This window comes from Colias eurytheme, chromosome 15, assembly GCF_061535395.1.
Source record: "Colias eurytheme isolate Ceu_HAF_F1 chromosome 15, ilColEury1 Martin Lab GWU primary, whole genome shotgun sequence".
NCBI classification, from domain to species: Eukaryota; Metazoa; Arthropoda; class Insecta; order Lepidoptera; family Pieridae; genus Colias; species Colias eurytheme.
This window is the reverse complement of record NC_142994.1, coordinates 6,230,995-6,252,156: the sequence shown is the minus strand read 5'-3', so window position 1 is coordinate 6,252,156 and position 21,162 is coordinate 6,230,995. Positions and strand designations below refer to the sequence as shown.

Here is a 21,162-nt window from a genome sequence, read left to right as displayed (position 1 = left end):
CTCCGCGACCGGACTTTACCAAATAATCTTTTGAATAGATGAGTAAATATTTTATTTATATGTTATGGACTAAAGCGTCTTATTCACGGTCAATCCCCGACGTACGTCGGCTCAAGGCCGCGGTGCTGGATGTATCCTACTGACGATCGTGCGCGCATCAAGCATGGCTAGGGTTGCCAACTTTTATTTGAAGAAATAGAGTATATCTGATTTTAAAGGAGGTAAATAAAGAGTAAATAAATATTTTAAAAAATGTATTTTTTTGTACTTTTTGCAGTAACTAAGAATTTTTCATTATTTTTAAATGAATTATATGAATCCAAACATTTCAAATCTAAATTTATATATTTCAAGAGCTCATTTTTAATTAATTTTTAGGGTTCCGTAGCCAAAATGGCAAAAACGGAACCCTTATAGTTTCGTCATGTCCGTCTGTCCGTCTGTCCGTCTGTCCGTCTGTCACAGCCGATTTACTCGGAAACTATAAGTACTACAGTGATGAAATTTGATGGGAATATGTGTTGTATGAACCGCTACAAAAATATGACACTAAATAGTAAAAAAAAGAATTGGGGGTGGGGCCCCCCATACATGTAACTGAGGGATGAAATTTTTTTTTTCGATGTACATACCCGTGTGGGGTATCAATGGAAAGGTCTTTTAAAATGATATAAAGTTTTCTAAAAAACATTTTTCTTAAAGTGAACGGTTTTTGAGATATCAGCTCTCAAAGTCGTAAAAAGTATGTCCCCCCCCCTCTATTTTTATAACTACGGGGTATAAAATTCTAAAAAAAATAGAGGTGATGCATGCTAATTAACTCTTTCAACGATTTTTGGTTTGATCAAAGTATCTCTTATAGTTTTTGAGATAGGTTGATTTAACTGTAATTTATTATATTTGCTGCTACGGAACCCTTTGTGCGCGAGCCCGACTCGCACTTGGCCGGTTTTTAATGAAGCTCGGTTTCTCTCTTCCCGCCACTTCACATTCATGACCGAAAAGACTCTTTCAGTAAATGCTAAAGTGGCGGGAACAGAGAGTATATAGCTAATCATTTTTTTTAAACAAACAAATTCGTCAAGATATTTTTTTTAAATAAATTGCCATTTTTCTGCAGTGGACTTTTGCATAAAATCTGTGTTATTCAACAATTCGCCTTGGAGTTCTTTTAAAATAATAACTTCTGAATATAAACTGTCCATGTGTACAAGGTTGATCCAAAAGTAATGATAATTGGGATTTCCTGTGTACATAAAAATCAAAAATAACCGTTTCTTGCTTGCTCATGTACTCACTAAGTTATCACAAAAAAATCATATCAATAGGCCACGTTTCCAAGTATTTACATTAATTTCTGTTGGCAACACTAATCTGCTGTACGTCCGCGCTATTCACTGTCCATCTGCACGACGTTCGCGGTGGTGGGGGTGCTTGCTGGATGAAAAGTTGGTCGTGCACATCCAGCAAGATAATAATAATAATTATTGACGTACGTCAACGCTATTCACTGTCGTTTTGCGTCGTGCATCGTGTATGACCTTGGCGGGACGTACGTCAAGATGGACCGTAAATAAGACGCTTTAGAATGAGGGTCGGTGATAATGTGTATAATTCTATTTTATCTATAAATCCATGACAGATAACAGAATCTATAGACTATAGAAGTGGATAATTTAAATCAGTCATGGCTGCGGCGTATGTTGTATTTTTGACTTTGTTGTGAAATTCCGCTATTTCTTAAAATTTAATCATGACTACTCTAACTAAATTTGTATCGGACTATTGTAAGACGTGGGAAAAGTCAGGCAGAGACTCTTTGTAAGAAAAACTATACTTGTTTAAGCTAATTCATCATAAAAACCACATGTTGATCTGTTTAGTGAATAACCTTTTGATTATACCTTGGGCAATCAATACATTTATTGAACTATTTAAAAGAAGTGCCCCTAATCAAAATTATAATATAAATAATATGAGAGTATTAGTATAGCTATGTAATATTTTTTTACTGAGATGTTTTTTTTTTCAGTGTTAAGTTACTTACACAATACATTAAAGATGAAGGCAAAAGTCCTCTTTTCACGAAATCTGGTAAACTTTCGGGTCTATCACAGAGTATATACGATTTGTTGCTTTGTGCCTTGAAAGGGTATCTCAAAAAAGATGCAGTTATATCTGTACTTCGTGAAATAGCTGTAAGTTATAAAGATCATTGTTTTTATGAATTGAAATGATTACATACATTACAAAATACTAATAAATTTTAATATTACAGATGTTACATGCTGATATGCCTTCAATTTTGCTGGATGTTGTATGTGTAATAGATGCAGAAACATCTCTGAATGTACAGAGCGAAGAGAGATCTGTTTTCTGCTATTTAGTACGTGAATTGGAATCTTTCATGTCTGACAAATTGCTAAAAGAAAGATTAGAAATTGAAACCCTTCAAGATGTTGGAACATTGAAGAACAAAATTTTTTATACTAAGTTCATCAAGATTAAGACTAAACTATAGTAAGTAGAATATGATTGTTCAATAAAAAATATGGAATCTACTTTTGACTGTGCTGAAATATCTGAAACCATGGGAATTTCCTTTCTATAAGAGTGAAGTTGTGGGTGGTCTAGTATGCCGCAAAATTATAAAAAAAAATCTACTGGCATCCCTTGGTGACAAATGAATATAAATGTAATTATATCTTTATATGTATTATTTTTCAGCTATAAGCAACGTAAATTTAATTTGTTCCGTGAGGAGAGTGAAGGATATGCAAAACTCATCGTAGAATTAAATCAAGAGATATCTGAAGATACTGACTGGAAAACTATTTTGGAGATTATTCAATCACTAATTGGTATTTTATAAAAAAGTATTAGTTATTGTTGTTATTATTTATTTGTTTGTATTTGGTTATATACTTAAATATTTTTCAGGTTGTTTTAATTTGGATCCTAATAGGGTTTTAGATATTATATTGGAATCCTTTGAAGCACGTCCACATTTAGATAACTTATTTATTACTCTTATAAAGAACTACATGTGTGATCCTCAAGTAATATCGGAGGTGTTAGGGTTCAAACTAAGTAACATGGAAGTATTAGATACTTATAAAGAGCCCCCGAACTTAATAACTATAATAGCTTTACTTTTGCAACATCAAGTTATTGCTTTGGATGATATTTATCCATGGGTAAGTGAACATTAATTAAGTTTATTTATTTTACATGAAATTTGACTTTACATAAAATATTTACTTTATTTGTAGCTACGTCCTGATGATTTAATAATGGCCAAAGAAGCAGATAAGGAATTGAAGTTAGTCCAAGAATATATTCGTAAATTAAATATAGTTTCTACTAAAGGACCACCTGCTAATGGGGCCAATGACTTTATTGAAGACAAAGCAGATCCACAGGTAAAATCGTAATTCTTTTGAATTATATATTTGAGAATTGTTGATCTTAGTAGGAATTGTTGATGTTTTTAAGCTATGTATAATTAGTTATTGTATTAGTTCTTTAAAGAAACGAATCTTCAATGGCGGCGCTTATCATTCCCTCTCGCTCACACACGGCCGTACGGTATGCAAAAAAAAAAATGGAAAAATAAAATCACTAAAATGTATCTGATTTTCCCTATAATAGTTTTTATCATAAATTTACAATGTCAATTATGCATTTGCGAAAGTAAATAATGTTTTATTGGAATTTGACAAAATATGTTCTTTGGGAAAAGTTGTTCAGTTTTATGGGCTTATTACAAGTATTATGGGGATTTTATTACATTCTGTATACGTAAATATGATAATTCATATAAATACACAAATACAATAACAAAAAAGTTTGTCAACAAACAATTTGAAATAATTAATAAAATAATTATCAATTTACGTTATTTTTATTTTCTTTTTTGATGATCCTACCATCTGTCAAAGTCAGCTTTGGCCGCCATTGAAGATTCGTTTCTTTATTGAACTGACTAATATGAAAGTAATTATGAGAAAAATCTATTATTTATAAATTATAGGAAATGAATTTTTAATGTTGCATTCATGATTTTATTTAGTAAGTGCAATAATAAAAATTAACTCAGTAAATATTTTTTACATTTGATAAACAGGAATACTGGGCTAATCAAAAATTGGTGCTTAGTGAAGCTCTTATCCGCGTGTGCGCATGGCGGGAGTTCTCAGCTTTATTCAGTCGCCTTCATGTGTCAGCCATGCCAGCTCGACCAGCCAAAGCTCTTTGTGAAATGCTACATGCTGTTGTTGAACCGTTATATAGATCGTAAGAACTTTTTCTCTCTTGTGTATTTATATGCTTCTTTTTAAATTATTGAAGTGAGACCCTTGAGATACTGTGTATATAATATAGTATAATGTTAGACGTAACTTTTGATTTAATATTTTTGTGGATGAGTAGTTGTCAATATATTGGTCACCGTTTCCTGTCCGAACATGCTTAGCTGTCGCATACTATAAATTGCCGCGTTCCTTTGTCTCGTGGCACATTCGTACGAATCGTGCCTGGGGGCTCGGACGTTGTTTAAACGACGTTTGACCCAATTACCTTCACTTTGCTAATAGTCGTTGACTTGCTGCGATTTGTTAATCAATTAGGTAGCTGTGTAGAATCGCAGTACATTTTTATTACATTCAAACTAATATTTGTACCTGGCCTCGCGTGTTATTTCTTATAATAAATATATTTTTATTTTTTGAGTCCAGAAAAAAATTATGATATTTACAGACAATGCCGAGTAGCACCAAAAATAATGGGCACCCCAATACCACCACTAAAGTCAAATTTAGCTCCAAAAGACTGTAAGACATTTGAAGATATGAAAGAAGTGGTTATTCCTGCCCTGATTTTGTTAGGACCAGCTCTTCATCATGACCCTATTCTGATGTATAAAGTAAGTATATAACTGGTTTATCTCGAATACTATTTTTTTATAATATACATAATTAAAAAAAATATATTTTTAATTTCGTAGATAATACGCATATTACGTACGTCGCGTTCAGCGAAGGGAGATCCTCTACAACATGAAGCATTAACAGTATTGGATGCAGCAATTCTGCCTGCACTCACATTGATGGAAGGAAATTGTTGTATGGCCGAAGAAGTGTACACTTTACTAAAATTGTATTCCTATCAGTGCAGGTGAGATACAATTCTAGATATATTTATTATTTTATTTGTACATTTTTTTGTCTGTGCCTGCAAATTGCGTGGAAGTCGATAAGATGTGGTTTTCCGGCGTGAATCCTTATAATTGCCTAACGGTAATCCCAGACCCATATACTGGCTTTTAACATCTGTATTTCAGTAATTCAGTTAACTAAACAAATACGAAGATACAAAAAATAGGTAGGCAGATAAGTTTCGTAGAATTTTGTTTGTGTCACTTAACTTTTTACGTATCTATTACTACTTGAAAAAAGTTTTTGTTTCTTTTTTAAATATAAACAGACATGCTTCAATCCTATTTATATTATGATTTAGGTATTGCTTGTATGCTCGGTGGAAAAATGAATCTGGTGAAAAAATACCAGCCCTGATGCGAGTACGCGGAAATTCACTACAGCGAATAAAACATATCATGAAGAGAGTCTCCAAGGAAAATATAAAACCGCAAGGACGCCTGATTGGAAAACTTTCGCATGCTGCACCTGCTTTTCTCTTTGATTATATGCTTTTACAAGTAAGTTCACATTTTTTTCTTAACTTAAAAAAATGTATATTTTTTAAATATTATATAAATAAAAGTGTTTCGTATCCCGTAATATGTGTTCGCGGCTAACTTCCGAGCCACTACACCAAATTGAAAGGTTGTTTTATTTCTAGCCAAGCCAAGACAAGGTTTGTATAATTAAGTGATAATTTTAAATAAATCCTTTCGTCCCGGTGCGCGCTTTTGTAAAATATAAAAGTATATAAAAAAAAAACAGATAATGATTAACTGGCAATTACAATGTTTATAATTTTCTAGATACAAACGTACGACAATTTAATCGGACCAGTGGTGGAATCGCTCAAATACCTCACATCACTATCGCTAGATGTTCTCGGGTACTGTCTAGTGGAAGTATTATCAAGTAAAGGGTCAGCTACTGGGGCAGCTCACCCACCATGGTTACAAGCGTTAGCCGCTTTCGCCGGAGCTGCGTATAAGAAGCATAATATTGAATTAACTGGCTTGTTGCAATTTGTAGCGGATCGGTTGAAGGCTCAGCAAAGGTTATTTTTTATTATTATTTGAGGGTAAAGTCCGGTCGCGGAGCAGGAAGAATTTCGTACATTAACCTGTTATTACCTGTCACTGTCACTCCCTTGTAAAAATAATGTGTCTTGCTCGCACAGGTGCAATGACCGCCGTCCTTAGGGATTGTAAACCTTACCTGAGAGCGTAAGGTTTTTGTTTGCTTGATTGGTGTCAGGTGTTCAATTATGATTTTGTGAATTAAAAACCTATAAGAGAAAACCTCAAACTCTTTATGTCCAATCAAAATCCGCCTAAGTCGAAATCGTGTGTTAGACTAACGTATTTCTGTAATATTGTACATAGTAAATTATTTTTTGAAAAATAAGGTCATAAAGAAGTTTCACTTCTTATGTGTGTACACGCACAATTTTTTGTATATAATATATCGTTGTTATTGAAAAAGTTAAAATGTAACTAGCTAATAGGTATTGTAAATGAATAAAGGACATTTATTTAATAAATTAGTAAAAAACATTTTCTCCTCCAAATATTTCATGTAAACTGCACTTCAGTCAAAAATGTTTGTGACCACTGTCAGTAGGTAAAGAGGTCATTGTACGAAATTCTTTCTGCTCCGCGACCGGACTTTAGTTGCAAAAATTGTAAACAGAAGCGGAAAAAATATAGTGTATTAGAAATATTTTCCGTATTGGTGTGGCTTCAATTTGTTTGCCAATGAGTTATTGAAGGTGTTAAAAATTAATATAATAAAAATTTGCAGTCAAGATCTTCTGATTCTAAAAGAGATAGTACAAAAAATGGCTGGAATTGAAGCCGCTGAGGAAATGACTCCAGAACAATTAGACGCTATGGCGGGAGGAGAATTACTTAAAGGAGAAGTAAGTCTAAGAATAATTAAAATAGAAGAATATGGTTCTTGTTTTTTTTTTTTTTTTTTGTGAAAAATGAATACAAATTTTATTTTTATTTTTAGGCTGGATACTTCTCACAAGTACGAAACACAAGACGTTCCTCTGCGAGGTTAAAAGATGCAGTAGTAGGCAACAATCTAGATATAGCACTTTGTATTTTATCTGCACAACAACGGCATTGCTGTGTGTGGAAAGGTTTGTGGTGTTTATTCAAAATTATGTAAAATTTACCTTTTGAAAATAAAATATAGACAGAAATGTTTCATAACCTTCAATTTTTATGAAAAAAAAACGCAATATATTTTTGAAAAAAATATAATATTTTCTTCCACTGTCAAAATAATTTTGTTTTTCTAGATTCAGGTGAAGAAAATACGAACGAAGCGGGTGGTTCTCAGTTGAAAGTAGTGGGTCGACTTGCGGACCAGTGTCAAGATGCGTTAGTGCAACTGGGAACGTTCCTCGCGTCGTCGCACGCGCCCGACGAGTATGCTGCGAGGTTGCCGCCTTTACCGGTAAGATTATAAAGCGACGTTGCCACGTTTCGGAAAGAATGGATTGTATGAAAATTATTGGTTTATTTTTGTTATTACTAAACAGCGACGTACTATGAGTTGTATATTGTACGTCATTTTTTTTAAATTGTAATGCATTTTGTAAATATTTGAAAAGGAACTTTTAATAAATAAAATATTTTATAGGAATTACTTCGTGATTACCACGTGGACGCCGATGTGGCATTCTTTCTCCACCGCCCAGTATTGGCTCAAAAAATTGCTGCAAAAGTTGAATCATTGCGAAAGAGCTCTGATAGTAAATCGGACTCTCAAGAGAAGAGTATAGAACGCTATAATGTCGCGTCTAAGGACGCTCTAGAGCCTATTGTAATATCTATCACGCCATTGTTACCGAACAGAGTCTGGGAAGATATTTCACCAGAATTTTATGTGACATTTTGGTAAGCATCTTTTCAATAAACATAAAATATAAAACGTAAATAATTTTTACTCTGTAATAATAAACATTATTTGATTTTTTTTTATATAAAATCAGATTATGTATTTTTTGTGTTGTTAGAAAATAAAATTATTTCTCATTATCAGGTCATTATCAATGTACGACTTACGTGTACCAGTAGAAAGTTATGCAAGAGAAATAGACAGATTAAAAACGGCCGCTGCAAGTGCCGCTAGAGATACTTCACAGGGTACAAAAGGGAAGAAAGAACAAGAAAGATTTAATACACTAATTGAGAAACTACAGGTTCGTATTATAATTAAAAACTAACAAATAATTGAGTAAAATGAAATGGTGAAGAAACCTTAGCTGAATCGATTTAACATTTTTCATAATTATTTCTCAGTAACAGAGATAGATATATGGACATACATAGGGAAGAAAGAACAAGAAAGATTTAATACACTAATTGAGAAACTACAGGTTCCGTATTATAATTAAAAACTAACAAATAATAGTAAAATGAAATGGTGAAGAAACCTTAGCTGAATCAATTTAACATTTTTCGTTATTTCTCAGAAACAGATATAGATTTATCGACATACATAGGTGTTTCTCATGTATCTCAAACGTCGATAAAAACTTTCATTTATTTCAAATCATAAACGCCTTGCTTGCGTGCAATTTGCGTGATACTCTAGTAACTAATAAAGCTTTCGTAAGCATATAAATAAAGCTTTTCAATAAGGGTTTTAATAGGATATAAACATTTTTGTTACAAATAAAAAAACCGGCAGAAGTGAAAACTTGATTATTAACGTTGAGCATGTTTGATATTTTGGAATGGTATCCGTCTGACGCTTTTTCGATCAGGTCACGTGTCCTGACGCGAGTTTAAGATTTTATACCCATTACAGAAAAAGTGCTCAACGCCGCTAAAGAAGTTTTCACTTCAAAAGAACATGTCAGTAATATAAACCTAAATAAACCAATCAGGAGGAGCGTCGCCGTCAAGAGGAGCACGTGTCTCGCGTCCACGGGCGCCTGTCCCGCGAGTGCAGTGGCTGGTTCCCCGCACGCGCAGCCAAGTCCGCCAAGAACGAAACGGTCACCCGCCTGATGCAGCTCTGCCTGTTCCCGCGTTGTGTGTTCACAGCAACGGATGCGTTGTATTGCGCGCAGTTCGTGCATACTGTGCACGCGTTGAAGACGCCCAACTTTTCGACGCTATTGTGCTATGATCGGGTGAGTGTTTTGAATTATGCTGGTTTTGTAGTTGTGTGTTCTTTACATACTAATAATTAAAAAATATTATTATTCAATATTATTTTTCTGACTATTACACAAAAATATCGGCTTATATCAATTTTCCGCTGCCACGTGTTCTGTAACAGAATTTCTAAAAAAATATTTTTTACTGCGGTGAAATCTTGCTTCTGGATTTTTGCTTTTTATAGCAAATATTCCATGTAATTCTATTTATGTTTTAGTTTCAAAATGATTGTAAACTCAAACAAGTCAATAACTGCGTTAAAAACAACCGACTTCAAACTTGCACTTGCAACATTTCCAAATACCGACAAAAATGCTCATAAAATAAAAACTACTGGGCCTATCCGAATAAAATTTTTATGGGACCAATTCGACACCATCCCGCATCGAACAAAGAAAGAATCACGTAAATCGGTTCAGAAACCACGGAGTAATCGGTGTACATACATAAAAAAAAAAAACATACCGGCCGAATTGATAACCTCCTCCTTTTTTTTGAAGTCGGTTAATTAGCTTTTTTGTATTTTTTATCTATGCTAATATTATAAAGTTGAAGTTTGTTTGTTTGAACGTGCTAATATCGATTTGAAAAATTCTTTCGGTGTTAGATAGCCCATTTATCGAGGAAGGTTATAGGCTATATATTATCACCCTAAGACCAACAGGAGCAGAGCAACGCGGATGAAACCGCGGGGTATAGCTAGTCTGATATATTGTTTAAACGACAAAATAGTTATCCTTTTCCCTTCATACCCTTAATCAACTTGCCCATCGCAGCTGTTCTGCGACATAACGTACTCGGTGATGTCGTGCACGGAGGGCGAGGCGGCGCGCTACGGGCGCTTCCTGTGCCGCGTGCTGGGCACGGCCATGCGCTGGCACGCGGACCGCGCGGCCTTCCACGCGGAGTGCGCGCACTACCCGGGCTTCGTCACCAAGTACCGCGTGTCCAACCAGTTCACGGAGGCGAACGACCACGTCGGATACGAGAACTACAGGTATTATTAGAAGAGACCATATTTTTGAAGTGAAAACTTATTTAGCGGCGTTGAGCACTTTTTCTGTAATGGGTAGAAAATCTTAAACTCGCGTCAGGACACGTGACCTGATCGAAAAAGCGTAAGACGGATACCATTCCAAAATATCAAACATGCTCAACGTTAATAATCAAGTTTTCACTTCTGCCGGCGCTCCCGGAGTGCAACCCGTCTTTTTAACGTGATGACGTTTTTAAAATCGTTTTAGTCGGTCATGTTCAGAAACTTGTGTCACACCAAAACCTCACGAGCGCGACCGCAGGTATAACGAGAGAGAGACGGACCGATCTCCCGTCTCATCTCGAGCGCTGCCACTGTTGTCAAATGTTATCACGTAAACATCTCGATCGTAATCCTACTTAATAAACAACCAATTTTTGACGTGACAACGTCTTATAATTCGATAGCGCCGGCTGCACGCACGAAAAAACATGACTCATGCGGCGTTACCTCGCTCTGAGGCGTTCCATGTAAGGCTTGAAGTGCAAGCGAGAGCGCGGAACGAGCGACAGAGAAGCACAATTGGACGTTGTCACGTTCAACTATCGTCAGTAAACCGACTTTACAGACAACCAATTTTTTTTATCTATAGTCTATGCTAATATAATAAAGCTGAAGAGCTTGTTTGAACGCGCTAATCTCGGGTACTACTGGTTCGATTTGAAAAATTATTTCAGTGTTAGATAGCCCATTCATCGAGGAAGGCATAGGCTATTTATCATCTCGCTAAGACCAACACGAGCGGAACAATGCGGATAAAACCGCGGAGCACAGCTGGTTTTGTATAAAAGAACATAACAGCCTCATGCGTGCCTTAAATATAAAAAAGTTTTAAATCAAATTGACCACATAGCATATTCTATTACTAAAAAAACAACATATAAAACAACAATCTTACCAAAAGGCTTTTAATCCTTATTTACATGTTTAGTCTATTTATTTAAGAATCAATATGAAGCAAGCAAGAAGTATACTCAAGCACAAAAAATATTAAGGAGATCCCATGATGTTCTGACTATTGTTGGCACATAATCTGTATCACTTTACGTTATTACCTTTTCGAGATCCCAAATATTAAATATATGAGTTCAAATAACATTATCTTTGTTCCCTATAAAATTACTAAAACCACGTGCATTGGTCCTTCGAGCCGGATCCTTCAATCCGTCATAGGAAAACTGAATAAAACTCACTTATTCGGTTCCCATTAATTATATAAATTACAAATCCAATTATTTTGCATATTGATATTTGTTTTTACTTATAATAATATAAAATTAATATTTTATTTTATTTTTATTTATTAAAAAGGTTCATCACCAGTTGTTACATATGTATCATTCACGTAAAACAGTAACATAGGTTTTACACATTATTATGCACAACTATTACAGATGAACACTACATTCACAGAAATTAATAATAAATTAGGCGATATCTATACACAATATATCTATACACATATTGTATTATATTATAATATATTTCTATTATTAATATCTATTCGCCAGGCACGTGTGTCACAAATGGCACTACAAGATCACGAAAGCGATGGTTGTGTGCCTGGACTCTGGCGACTACGTGCAGATCCGCAACGCGTTGATTGTGCTCATCAAGATATTGCCGCACTTCCCCGTGCTCGCGAAATTGGCACAAATTATCGAGAGGAAAATTGAGAAGGTAATTAATATTGGAGAAATAGTAGTAGGTACTAGGTACATCTATATTCTATACTAATATTATAAAGAAGAAAGGTTTGTATGTATGTATGTATGGTTTTCAAGCATAAACTACTGGACCGATTTTGATGAAATTTGGCACAGATAATCTTTAGACCCTGAGAAAGAACATAGGCTACCTTTTATTGCGAAATATGTACCACGGGCGAAGCCGGGGCGGACCGCTAGTAATAAATAATTATGTTGAAGCCAAAAACTTGTGCACCATGATTTAGAACTTTTACAAAAACTACATCTGAGAAATATCTATAAAATTGTAAAATTTTTATTTGGAAAATAAATTGTAATTTGTAATATGCTTAACCAAGTATATTTTTTTTGTCATAATTTAGGTTAAAGAAGAGGAAAAGAACCAAAGACCAGACTTGTACGTTCTGGCGACAGGGTACAGCGGTCAGTTGAGGAATAAAGTTCCCAACATGATGAAAGAAAGCGATTTCCACCAAGTGAGTAATGTTATTAAAAATATTATCAATTATTATTGTGGCTAAAAAAAAGGTAAGTCTATGTTTATTACTGAATTGCATTGCATTTAATTCAATACATCACTATAAATTAAATTTCTTTCGAATTTCATTTGTCCAATTGTTTGAATGTTCTAGGTAGTTGATCAGCAAAAAGCAAGCGGCGTGGCTCAAGTGACGGCTGTTAAAGAGGAAACTAATAACAAACAACAGGAAACCGTGGTTTCGCCCGTGCAAACGACAGGTAAAAAATATTTTTAACTAACTTAAAAAAGGAGGTCATATTACTTTATGTATGTTACTCTTTTACTAAAACAACGACTGGACGGACTATTTTATAAATTAAAATTATTTAACTTAAAATTATTCCGACATCATAGTAGATGTATGATACTATTTATTGTTGTAGATTCAGAGAAAAAGGAATCGAAAAGCAGTGATAGACGACGCGATGAATCAGATCGCGATAAGGAGACTAAGCGCGAGTCTAGATCGTAAGTATCAATAATCAATATTAAATAGCATATGAAAGGTCGTAATTTTTGTATTTTATTGTGTACTCTATTAATATATGCCAAAAAACACTGTATAAAAAATATATTGGCTAACAGTGATTTCCAGTAATAATGCCCTATTCAATACAAAATAATGTTTCTCTAAAATAAGTGAATTTCATCCCTGTTTCTAGGTCATTGAAGGAAAGGAACAAAGAAGAGTTGAGAAGTAAAGATAAATCTCCAAGAGAACGATCACATCGAGTAAGTATTATACATTGAAATAAAAGTAAAATATTGTAGCGAGAACTTGTGAACAATTCACGGATCCTTACGCGATCATAAATATTGTTTTCGGATTGGGATAAAGCAAAAATATTGGTAATTTTGTATTTTTTAGGAGGAGCGCTATTTGGAAGCGATATCACCACCTCATGATCACCGTCATCCGTCCGATGACGTAGATCGTGGTAAGTCTTACTGTTTACGTTATTTTTGTAAAACAAATTTATATTGTTTTATTGTTTCAGCTACGATTGATAATAACATAGAATATTATGTTCAAGAAAAATATTATTGAAAAAACCTTACACCTCCCACTCCAAAAGCACAGCGATGCGATGCTATGCAATAGCTTTACCGCGGCAGTCCTCGAGTGTCAAAGCTATTTTTTTTTTATTCCTTGTTTATTGTAACGTTAACATTATTTGCGATTGCGCCCTAAAACTATTTAGGAAGTTATTTATTCTATGTTCGACCCAATTTCCCTCAATTTATTTGGGCTAAGGCAGGTAGAATTGCAGATTGGAATATTTTACCATAATACTTAATGTGAATTTAATTAATGCACATCTAGCCCCATTTTCTAACATACAGTTTCTAACATTCGCAGATGTGAAACGTCGTAAAGTAGAGAGCAGCGGCAATGGCAAGGTGAGTATCGTTGTAATAAACCGACCCGGACTCGCGCCGGACTGAGGATTGGGCTCGACGTCACCGGGACCAGGGGAAGCTACGAACTGTGCAGTGATCAGACTTAGTGACTATCAGTGATAAACGTAAAATATATTAAAACAAAAAATTGTAAAATATAACCAAAAATATTAAAGAAGATTCGCCCCATGTTGCTACTGTTCCTGTTGGAGTGAAATGCAGAACTCTGCGCGGATAAAGAAAAAGGAAGGAAATTATGAAATGGAGTTGCAGATGTGAATTTTCGATGAAAAATCAAGATACAGAAGATACATATTCGTTAAATGGAAAATGGAGATCAAGGTGCAGAAACGAAAAAATAAAACCCCTGAAAATTAATTAAAAAATTCAAAACGAGAAGCAACATAAATAAAAATAAAACAATCTTTCAAATTCAACTCGTATAAATATCAACGGCGCAAAGATATACGTAAGTCAGCCCAGCCCAGTCGAGCAGTGGTAAGGTTTTTAGTGTATTACGTTATTGAGTCAAACGGTTCATAGAATTAAAATGAAAACGTGTCAAGAAACAGATAGAAGAACGTATACGACTCAGATGTTTAAAATATAACGTGTAATGGTGGACTTCGCATAATCTATATAAGTTGTCAACATTCTGCTACTAACGTGAATAATTGGGAAGAAATGTATTAATATATCAATGGGTAATAAAATATATCATCACATGGAGCATCAGAAATCATGGAAAATATTTGGAAATTTAAGGGAGATCATCATGGATGAGTGAGAACTGACAAAAATAAAGGGACAAGCCCAACAAAACGAAACGCCGAAACGCAAGCGGTAAAAACTACAAACTTCTCAACTTCTAAATAAAATGAAAATTTTGTCAAATATCATACGATCCGATAAACTTGAAAAAAATCGAACAACACCACCAACTAACCTAACATAAAACTGTTGAAAGCGAAGACATTAAAAGACCAGCAGCGGTATTATGAAAACAAATGAAAAGAAGCAATAAGTAAACCAAGAGACCTCCTTGCATTCAACTATTCTTGAAAAATTTTCATAAGAGAAAACATCTATATGATTCGAAGAAAATTTTCAAATATGATTTATATCATAAAATAAGGCATATATAAAACCTAAAACCAGTAAGAAGGCGGAGAGTACACTACGTCCAGTCGAATCTTTAACCTTGTCTACTTCAAATTTACCATATATAATCGTCAGACGATAACTTCAGGAAGTCGGCAGAAAACGGATGTACCTGATTACCATCATAAACAACAAGTTGCCGCTCTTAATTCTCTAATATGTTTTGGCGGCAAACTCACACATAGAAAACATAGAAGAAGAAAAGAAAAAATTATGAAGCTTTATTTTAATTCTTTGATCCCTTTGACTCATATTTGTATAAAACTTATAATTTGAATGATTTTTTCAATGAATTATTTTATAGATACATTTTAATATACTATTTTATAAGCAGGGTAGTAAAGACATTGAGGAACGATCACCTGAAAAGGAGAAACGGAAAACTAAACTTAGAGGCGATGAGCGTAAAGAGCGTAAGATAAGCCGTAAAAGGGTGAGTAGTCTTTACTAAACTTACACTTTCTGTCTGTATTGACCGCTCACTTACATTGCTTTCCGTCTTCATAAGTATTCTGTATCAAAGTATCAAGTTCCATCACTGATCCATACTATTCGTTTTTACTTGACCTCCATAATAAGTTATAAGTTGCTTGAAGAAACTTAAAGTTTTTGACTTTATTAACTTTCCTTTTTTTATTATTAGGATAGGGTCGAGGACTCATCTCTTCTTGAACAAAAACGACGTCGCGATGAACAAAAAGGTAAGGAATATAATGGTAACCAAAATATTATGTGAAGTATCACCACATGGTTTTAAATAATTTTGAAATGATACAAAAACACCTGTTCCGTATTTCAGTTGTAATTAAAATGCCGAGTCACCAAAATGGATCGCAGGAAGATCACCATTATGAGAAGTATCATAAAAGGGTGAGTGAAATTCCAAGAAGCAATTTGAGTTTTAAGATTAAGAATAAAAGAACCATTATAAATTAAATTTAATTAACGATCTTTTTTCAAGGATAAAATTTAAGGATAGAGACAGAATTTTCCCCAATTAACTCTAGTGTTAAGTCTAAGTTATTTTAAAGATAAAACCATAAAAATAAAGCATCATCAGTTTTGTATATTGTTATTTATTGCCTAATTTTCAGGAGAAATCACCGTTCCGGGATCGATCACATGAAGAACCCAGAGATAAACAATATCCTTTTAAAAGAAAATAATTTATATTAAAACTTAATTTTATTAAGGTCTGTCAATTGTCACTTATAATACCACAAGAGCTTCAAAATTATCGGGTATTTTCCGATAGGTTCGTTGCAAACAAATGAAGGAGTCAAGTTTTTCAGGAAACTTTATTTTTTTGCAGGGAACCTTGAGGGAAATGTCAGATAATTTTGAAGCTCGTGTGGTATTCGAGGAATAATTTTTCCGTCTCAAATGTCGGCCAATAATTTCACAATTGAATTCAACCCGTCAGTTTGACGTCAACTACCAGAGAAAATGTTCAAAAAATTATCAGTATAATACCATGTAGGTTGTACCACGTGACGTCGAATGGTGCAATTCTATTGTTCGATATTTGGGTCGGAAAAATAATCATAGGTATTGCAGGCAGTTCCTTTTTTCTGTTTTTTTTTTATGTAAAGAACTATACTACGGAATCTCAAGCTAATTCCCATTCCGTAGCTGTAGTCTTGTATAATATCCAATCTTAATATGTATTATGTAACTACCAATGTCCAATTTTGGTAACTAGAATGCTTTTTATGTGTTATCTGGTCCTTTCCCCTGACTTTATGATTTTTTGTAAACTACCAAACAATCGTTTGTAATAAGAAATCTTCTCTTCTATACAGGGTGTCCCACTGTTGGTATACTAAGCTCAAAGGAGTTTATAGCTTTGCATACGCTGAGTTCGTAAAAAATACTTATAAAATTCCAGACGCATTTTTTTTTAATAGATGGATTCTTAAAACGTTTAAGATTATGTTTTCATAGACAAAATTCTCATATTAGGGAAGCGGTATATGTCGGCTGCGCGAAGCTAGAGAAGAAAACATGGATTTTCAGGAAAAATGTAGCAAAAAAATTTTGACGTAATTTTGTTGTTTAAAGGGAGACTCCCTAAATTTTATGTGAATTTGCATTATTCTGAAACAGGCACATATACAATCAAAATGGAACTTTAGTATATGATTTATTGGGTCTTTCTCTTTCGATGTACAAGAAGGTACGGAATTGTAACATTTTCGCTCGATTCATTTTTTATTCAAAAATTATGCCTTTTTTTAAGGATTATTACATTTTTTTTAAAGATTTACTTGGACTTTATGTCTAAAATAAATGTTAACAGTAAGAAAATAGAGTTTACCATCGAATCCCAAGATATTTTTCTCTAGATCAATTATTACTTTAGTTATAAACGAAATAAGAATTGAGACTTACTTTTCAAGCTCGAACGCGATCAAAGAGCGCACGCGATATTCAACTTTATTACTGCGGCTGTGTTAGCGTCTAGTACCGTAACCGGTCTCTCAGTGCCAGAAATTATGTTAGGGAGCCTCCTCTATAGTATTTTTTTTGTGATCAGTGTATGCAAAACTACAAGTTCTTTCGCGCTTAGTATACCAATAGTGGGACACCCTGTATAATAAAAATGAATACCCAATTATTGTGTTGCCAAGCGCAAAACTCCACGGCTGAATCGATTTCGTTAATTCTTCTTTTATAATATTCCTTGAAGTACGAGGATGGTTATTATGGAGAGAGAACGTAACACACAAACCACAGACAAAGCCGGGACCTACCATTAGTTGTTGAATAAAACTTTTATTCTACGTTATTTGTTGACAACAGCGTATTAGACCGGACTCTCAGTGGAGTTTCGTTTGCAAAAATAGCGGACCTAAATCTGACTTCTGATATATATTGTATAGATCCCAGACATCCTATAGACAGATGTTGCCAACCAGTTTTGTGGTCCCCCTCTCCCCACCCCGGTAATTAAATATGGCATACAAAGATAAAAATAAAAATTTCCAAAACATGCCGTGTGGGGTATCAAATGAAAGAACTTATTGAGTAGATCACGAATATATAGGATACTATAACATTTCTTAGACTTTCTCTAAGATTTTTTAGAAAATTTACGAAAATGCTCCATTTTTGAGTTAACTTTAAACCACTATAGATTGAAAACTCATGAATATATTTTTTAAATTATTATTTTAAATAATTAACAATAGTCACTTGTTTACGATTCAATAGTTCGTACAGTGAAATAGTTGCATGGGGGAGCATTCAAATATGGCGAGTATATTTTCAAGTTTATGCCAGAAATAAAGGCCGGTCTAGGCCGGTTTAGGTCAGAAATAAAGTCAGGGCTTAGAATAATTATCCCTGCACTGTCGTTGTGTTTGACGGAATGAAAAATATGGCAGAACATTCTTGAATCAGCTTGAATTCAGTGAAAGTTGCGCCTTGCAATTTAAAACATTTTGTGGGGTCATCAAATCCACCACATACATATAGCTCACTTATATTATATTACGAATCGTAAACAATGGACTATTGTTAATTATTTAAAATAATAATTTAAAAAATATATTCATGAGTTTTCAATCTAAAGTGGTTTAAAGTTAACTCAAAAATGGAGCATTTTCCTAAATTTTCTAAAAAATCTTAGAGAAAGTGTTAGAAATGTTATAGTATACTATATATTCGTGATCTACTCAATAAGCTCTTTCATTTGATACCCCACACGGCATGTTTTGGAAATTTTTATTTTTATCTTTGTATGCCATATTTAATTACCGGGGTGGGGAGAGGGGGACCACAAAACTGGTTGGCAACATCTGTCTATAGGATGTCTGGGATCTATACAATATACAGGGTGTCCCACTGTTGGTATACTAAGCTCAAAGGAGGTTATAGTTTTACACACGCTGAGTACGTAAAAAATACTTATAAAATTCCAGACGCATATTTTTTTTCAAATAAGATGAATTCTTAAAACTCTATGTGTACACCCATAACAAGTAACCCGCGCAACTTTGCCACCAGAACGTGAGCTATCGTGTAAGATTATGTTTTCATAGACAAAATGCTCACATTAGAGAAGCGGTATATGCCGGCTGCGCGATGCTAGAGAAGAAAACATGGATTTTCAAGAAAAATTTAGCAAAAATTTTTTTACGTAATTTTGTTGTTTAAGTATTTTTTACGTGATCAGTGTATGCAAAACTACAAGTCCCTTCGCGCTTAGTATACCAATAGTGGGACACCCTGTATATCAGAAGTCAGATTTAGGTCCGCTATTTTTGCAAACGAACATCTCCTTGGAGCCTGCTCTATATCCCATTTTTTTAGTTTTATGTCAGTTACCTTTTCTTACTATTTCATTGCTATTTTTTAGTCATTTTATGTGATAAATATAAGTATGTAATTGTATCTTGATTTCCTTCACTGAGTAACACTAGACGATCAAATGAGTCGAAGATCAGAAGATAATGCTGGTTTTCAAGATCTTATGACGACAGTGACGACTTTACCTAGTATATGAACTAGATATAAGAAAATGTACTAGAATCTACTGACAAACAGTATGGAAGTATACTGCAATAAAATAAATGTCCACAATACAAACTAAGTAGTTTTATTTAATTTTTGTAAAAGTTATATTTATACCATTCTAAGTACCATTTTTAAAAATTAAGGTTTTGAATAATCTAAGAATAAAATTCATGTATCGTAATTGAGAAGCCATAATAAATATAGCTTGTATTCTAGTTTAAGTATAATATATTAACATTTTTATACGTCCATGTATATTAATAGATTATGTAGGTAGTATGGTTATAAACTGTTTTTATTAGGCAAGGAAACATTATGCATTTTTCCATAACCGAATAAAATCTAGTCATAAAAATTTCAAAGTTGGTACTTATAGATGAATGAGACGTCGCAGTTTGGAAAACCTTCCGATGATAAAGGCACATAAAAGGCATTAATGTATATAGTAGGTATATTTGATACTTAAATAATTTTATTTATTTATTAGGTATAATTATTATCATTATTTTTTTTCTTCTTTTTGCACTATCCCATTAACATCATACATTTCCTTTCCCATCAGGTTGCCTGGTAGAGATTGCTGCTTAGCAATAAGGCCGCCTTTTGTACAAACTATGCCTTCCTTTTGTATTTTAATGTTATTTTTATTCTAATTTTGTTTGTGCAATAAAGTGTTATAAATAAAATAAATAAATAAATAATTATTGATAAATATTTCAGGACATTTTTTACACACGGCACGATCTGATCTGATCCCAACTTGTGTTATGGAAATCAAATCTATACCTTCTATTATTATAAAGCTGAAGAATTTGTTTGCTTATTTGAACGCGCTAACCTCAGGAAATACTGGTCTGATTTGAAAAGTTCTTCCAGTGTTAGATACCCCATTTATCGAGGAAGACCGAACAATACGTGTAAAACCGCGGGGCACAGCTAGTGGCTGCTAAACATATATATATATTTTTAAAAATATATTAGTCCATTGAATTAAAAGCTCTAAGAGTGCGTGAATTAGTAACGTAAGATGTTTCTTCGGAAACATGTCAAGAGTCCTTAGGTAATAAATATACTAAAACCCCGGGAGACTAGAAGGAGCCCCGGAGTGGGGGGAAGGGGGAAAGGGTCCATTTTTTTCATTTTTCGCTTAAATCTCAAAAACGGTACATGTTAGAGAAAAACTTTCAAGGAAACGTTGAAAGGCCATAAAATTATCTACAAGTTGTACAGAACTAAATCATATTTTTCTATTCGCAGCCCTTTTCGAGCTAGGTACATCCCATGAAAGGTGAAAAATTCGAAAACTTTATTTTACCGACTTAGGGTGCCCGCAGACGACCGTTTTTTTCTCCGTTTTTGTTGTGGATTGTAAGAAATGACGATGATGATGATGATGATGATGATGATGATGATGATCTATCGGTACCGGTCACAAGTT

The 21,162-nt window shown here is 33.9% G+C and overlaps 1 protein-coding gene across 3 annotated transcripts; it reads left to right on the top strand.

Annotated features, from left to right (window-relative positions):
- Positions 1–1,680: 1,680 nt before the first annotated feature.
- Positions 1,681–19,796, top strand: tho2 (THO complex subunit 2-like protein). 3 transcript variants are annotated; one of them, XM_090110512.1, is made up of 30 exons: positions 1,681–1,821; positions 2,033–2,198; positions 2,279–2,520; positions 2,728–2,861; positions 2,941–3,197; positions 3,273–3,422; positions 4,127–4,296; positions 4,759–4,924; positions 5,006–5,175; positions 5,518–5,716; positions 6,005–6,252; positions 6,999–7,116; positions 7,212–7,344; positions 7,507–7,664; positions 7,851–8,107; positions 8,253–8,412; positions 9,103–9,351; positions 10,156–10,376; positions 11,927–12,095; positions 12,487–12,600; positions 12,757–12,862; positions 13,028–13,112; positions 13,307–13,376; positions 13,513–13,582; positions 14,005–14,045; positions 15,541–15,639; positions 15,850–15,907; positions 16,006–16,076; positions 16,301–16,350; positions 19,628–19,796. In XM_090110512.1, the coding sequence occupies exons 1-30, from the start codon at positions 1,754–1,756 to the stop codon at positions 19,659–19,661; spliced, it is 4,233 nt and encodes a 1,410-aa protein (XP_089966638.1). In that variant the 5' UTR covers positions 1,681–1,753; the 3' UTR covers positions 19,662–19,796. The 3 variants fall into 3 exon arrangements, 1 of the variants encoding a protein (XP_089966638.1); XR_016457567.1 differs by lacking the exons at positions 15,850–15,907; positions 16,006–16,076; positions 16,301–16,350; positions 19,628–19,796 and having other exon boundaries at positions 14,005–14,514; positions 15,541–15,631; XR_016457566.1 differs by lacking the exons at positions 15,850–15,907; positions 16,006–16,076; positions 16,301–16,350; positions 19,628–19,796 and having other exon boundaries at positions 14,005–14,543; positions 15,541–15,631.
- Positions 19,797–21,162: the final 1,366 nt, after the last annotated feature.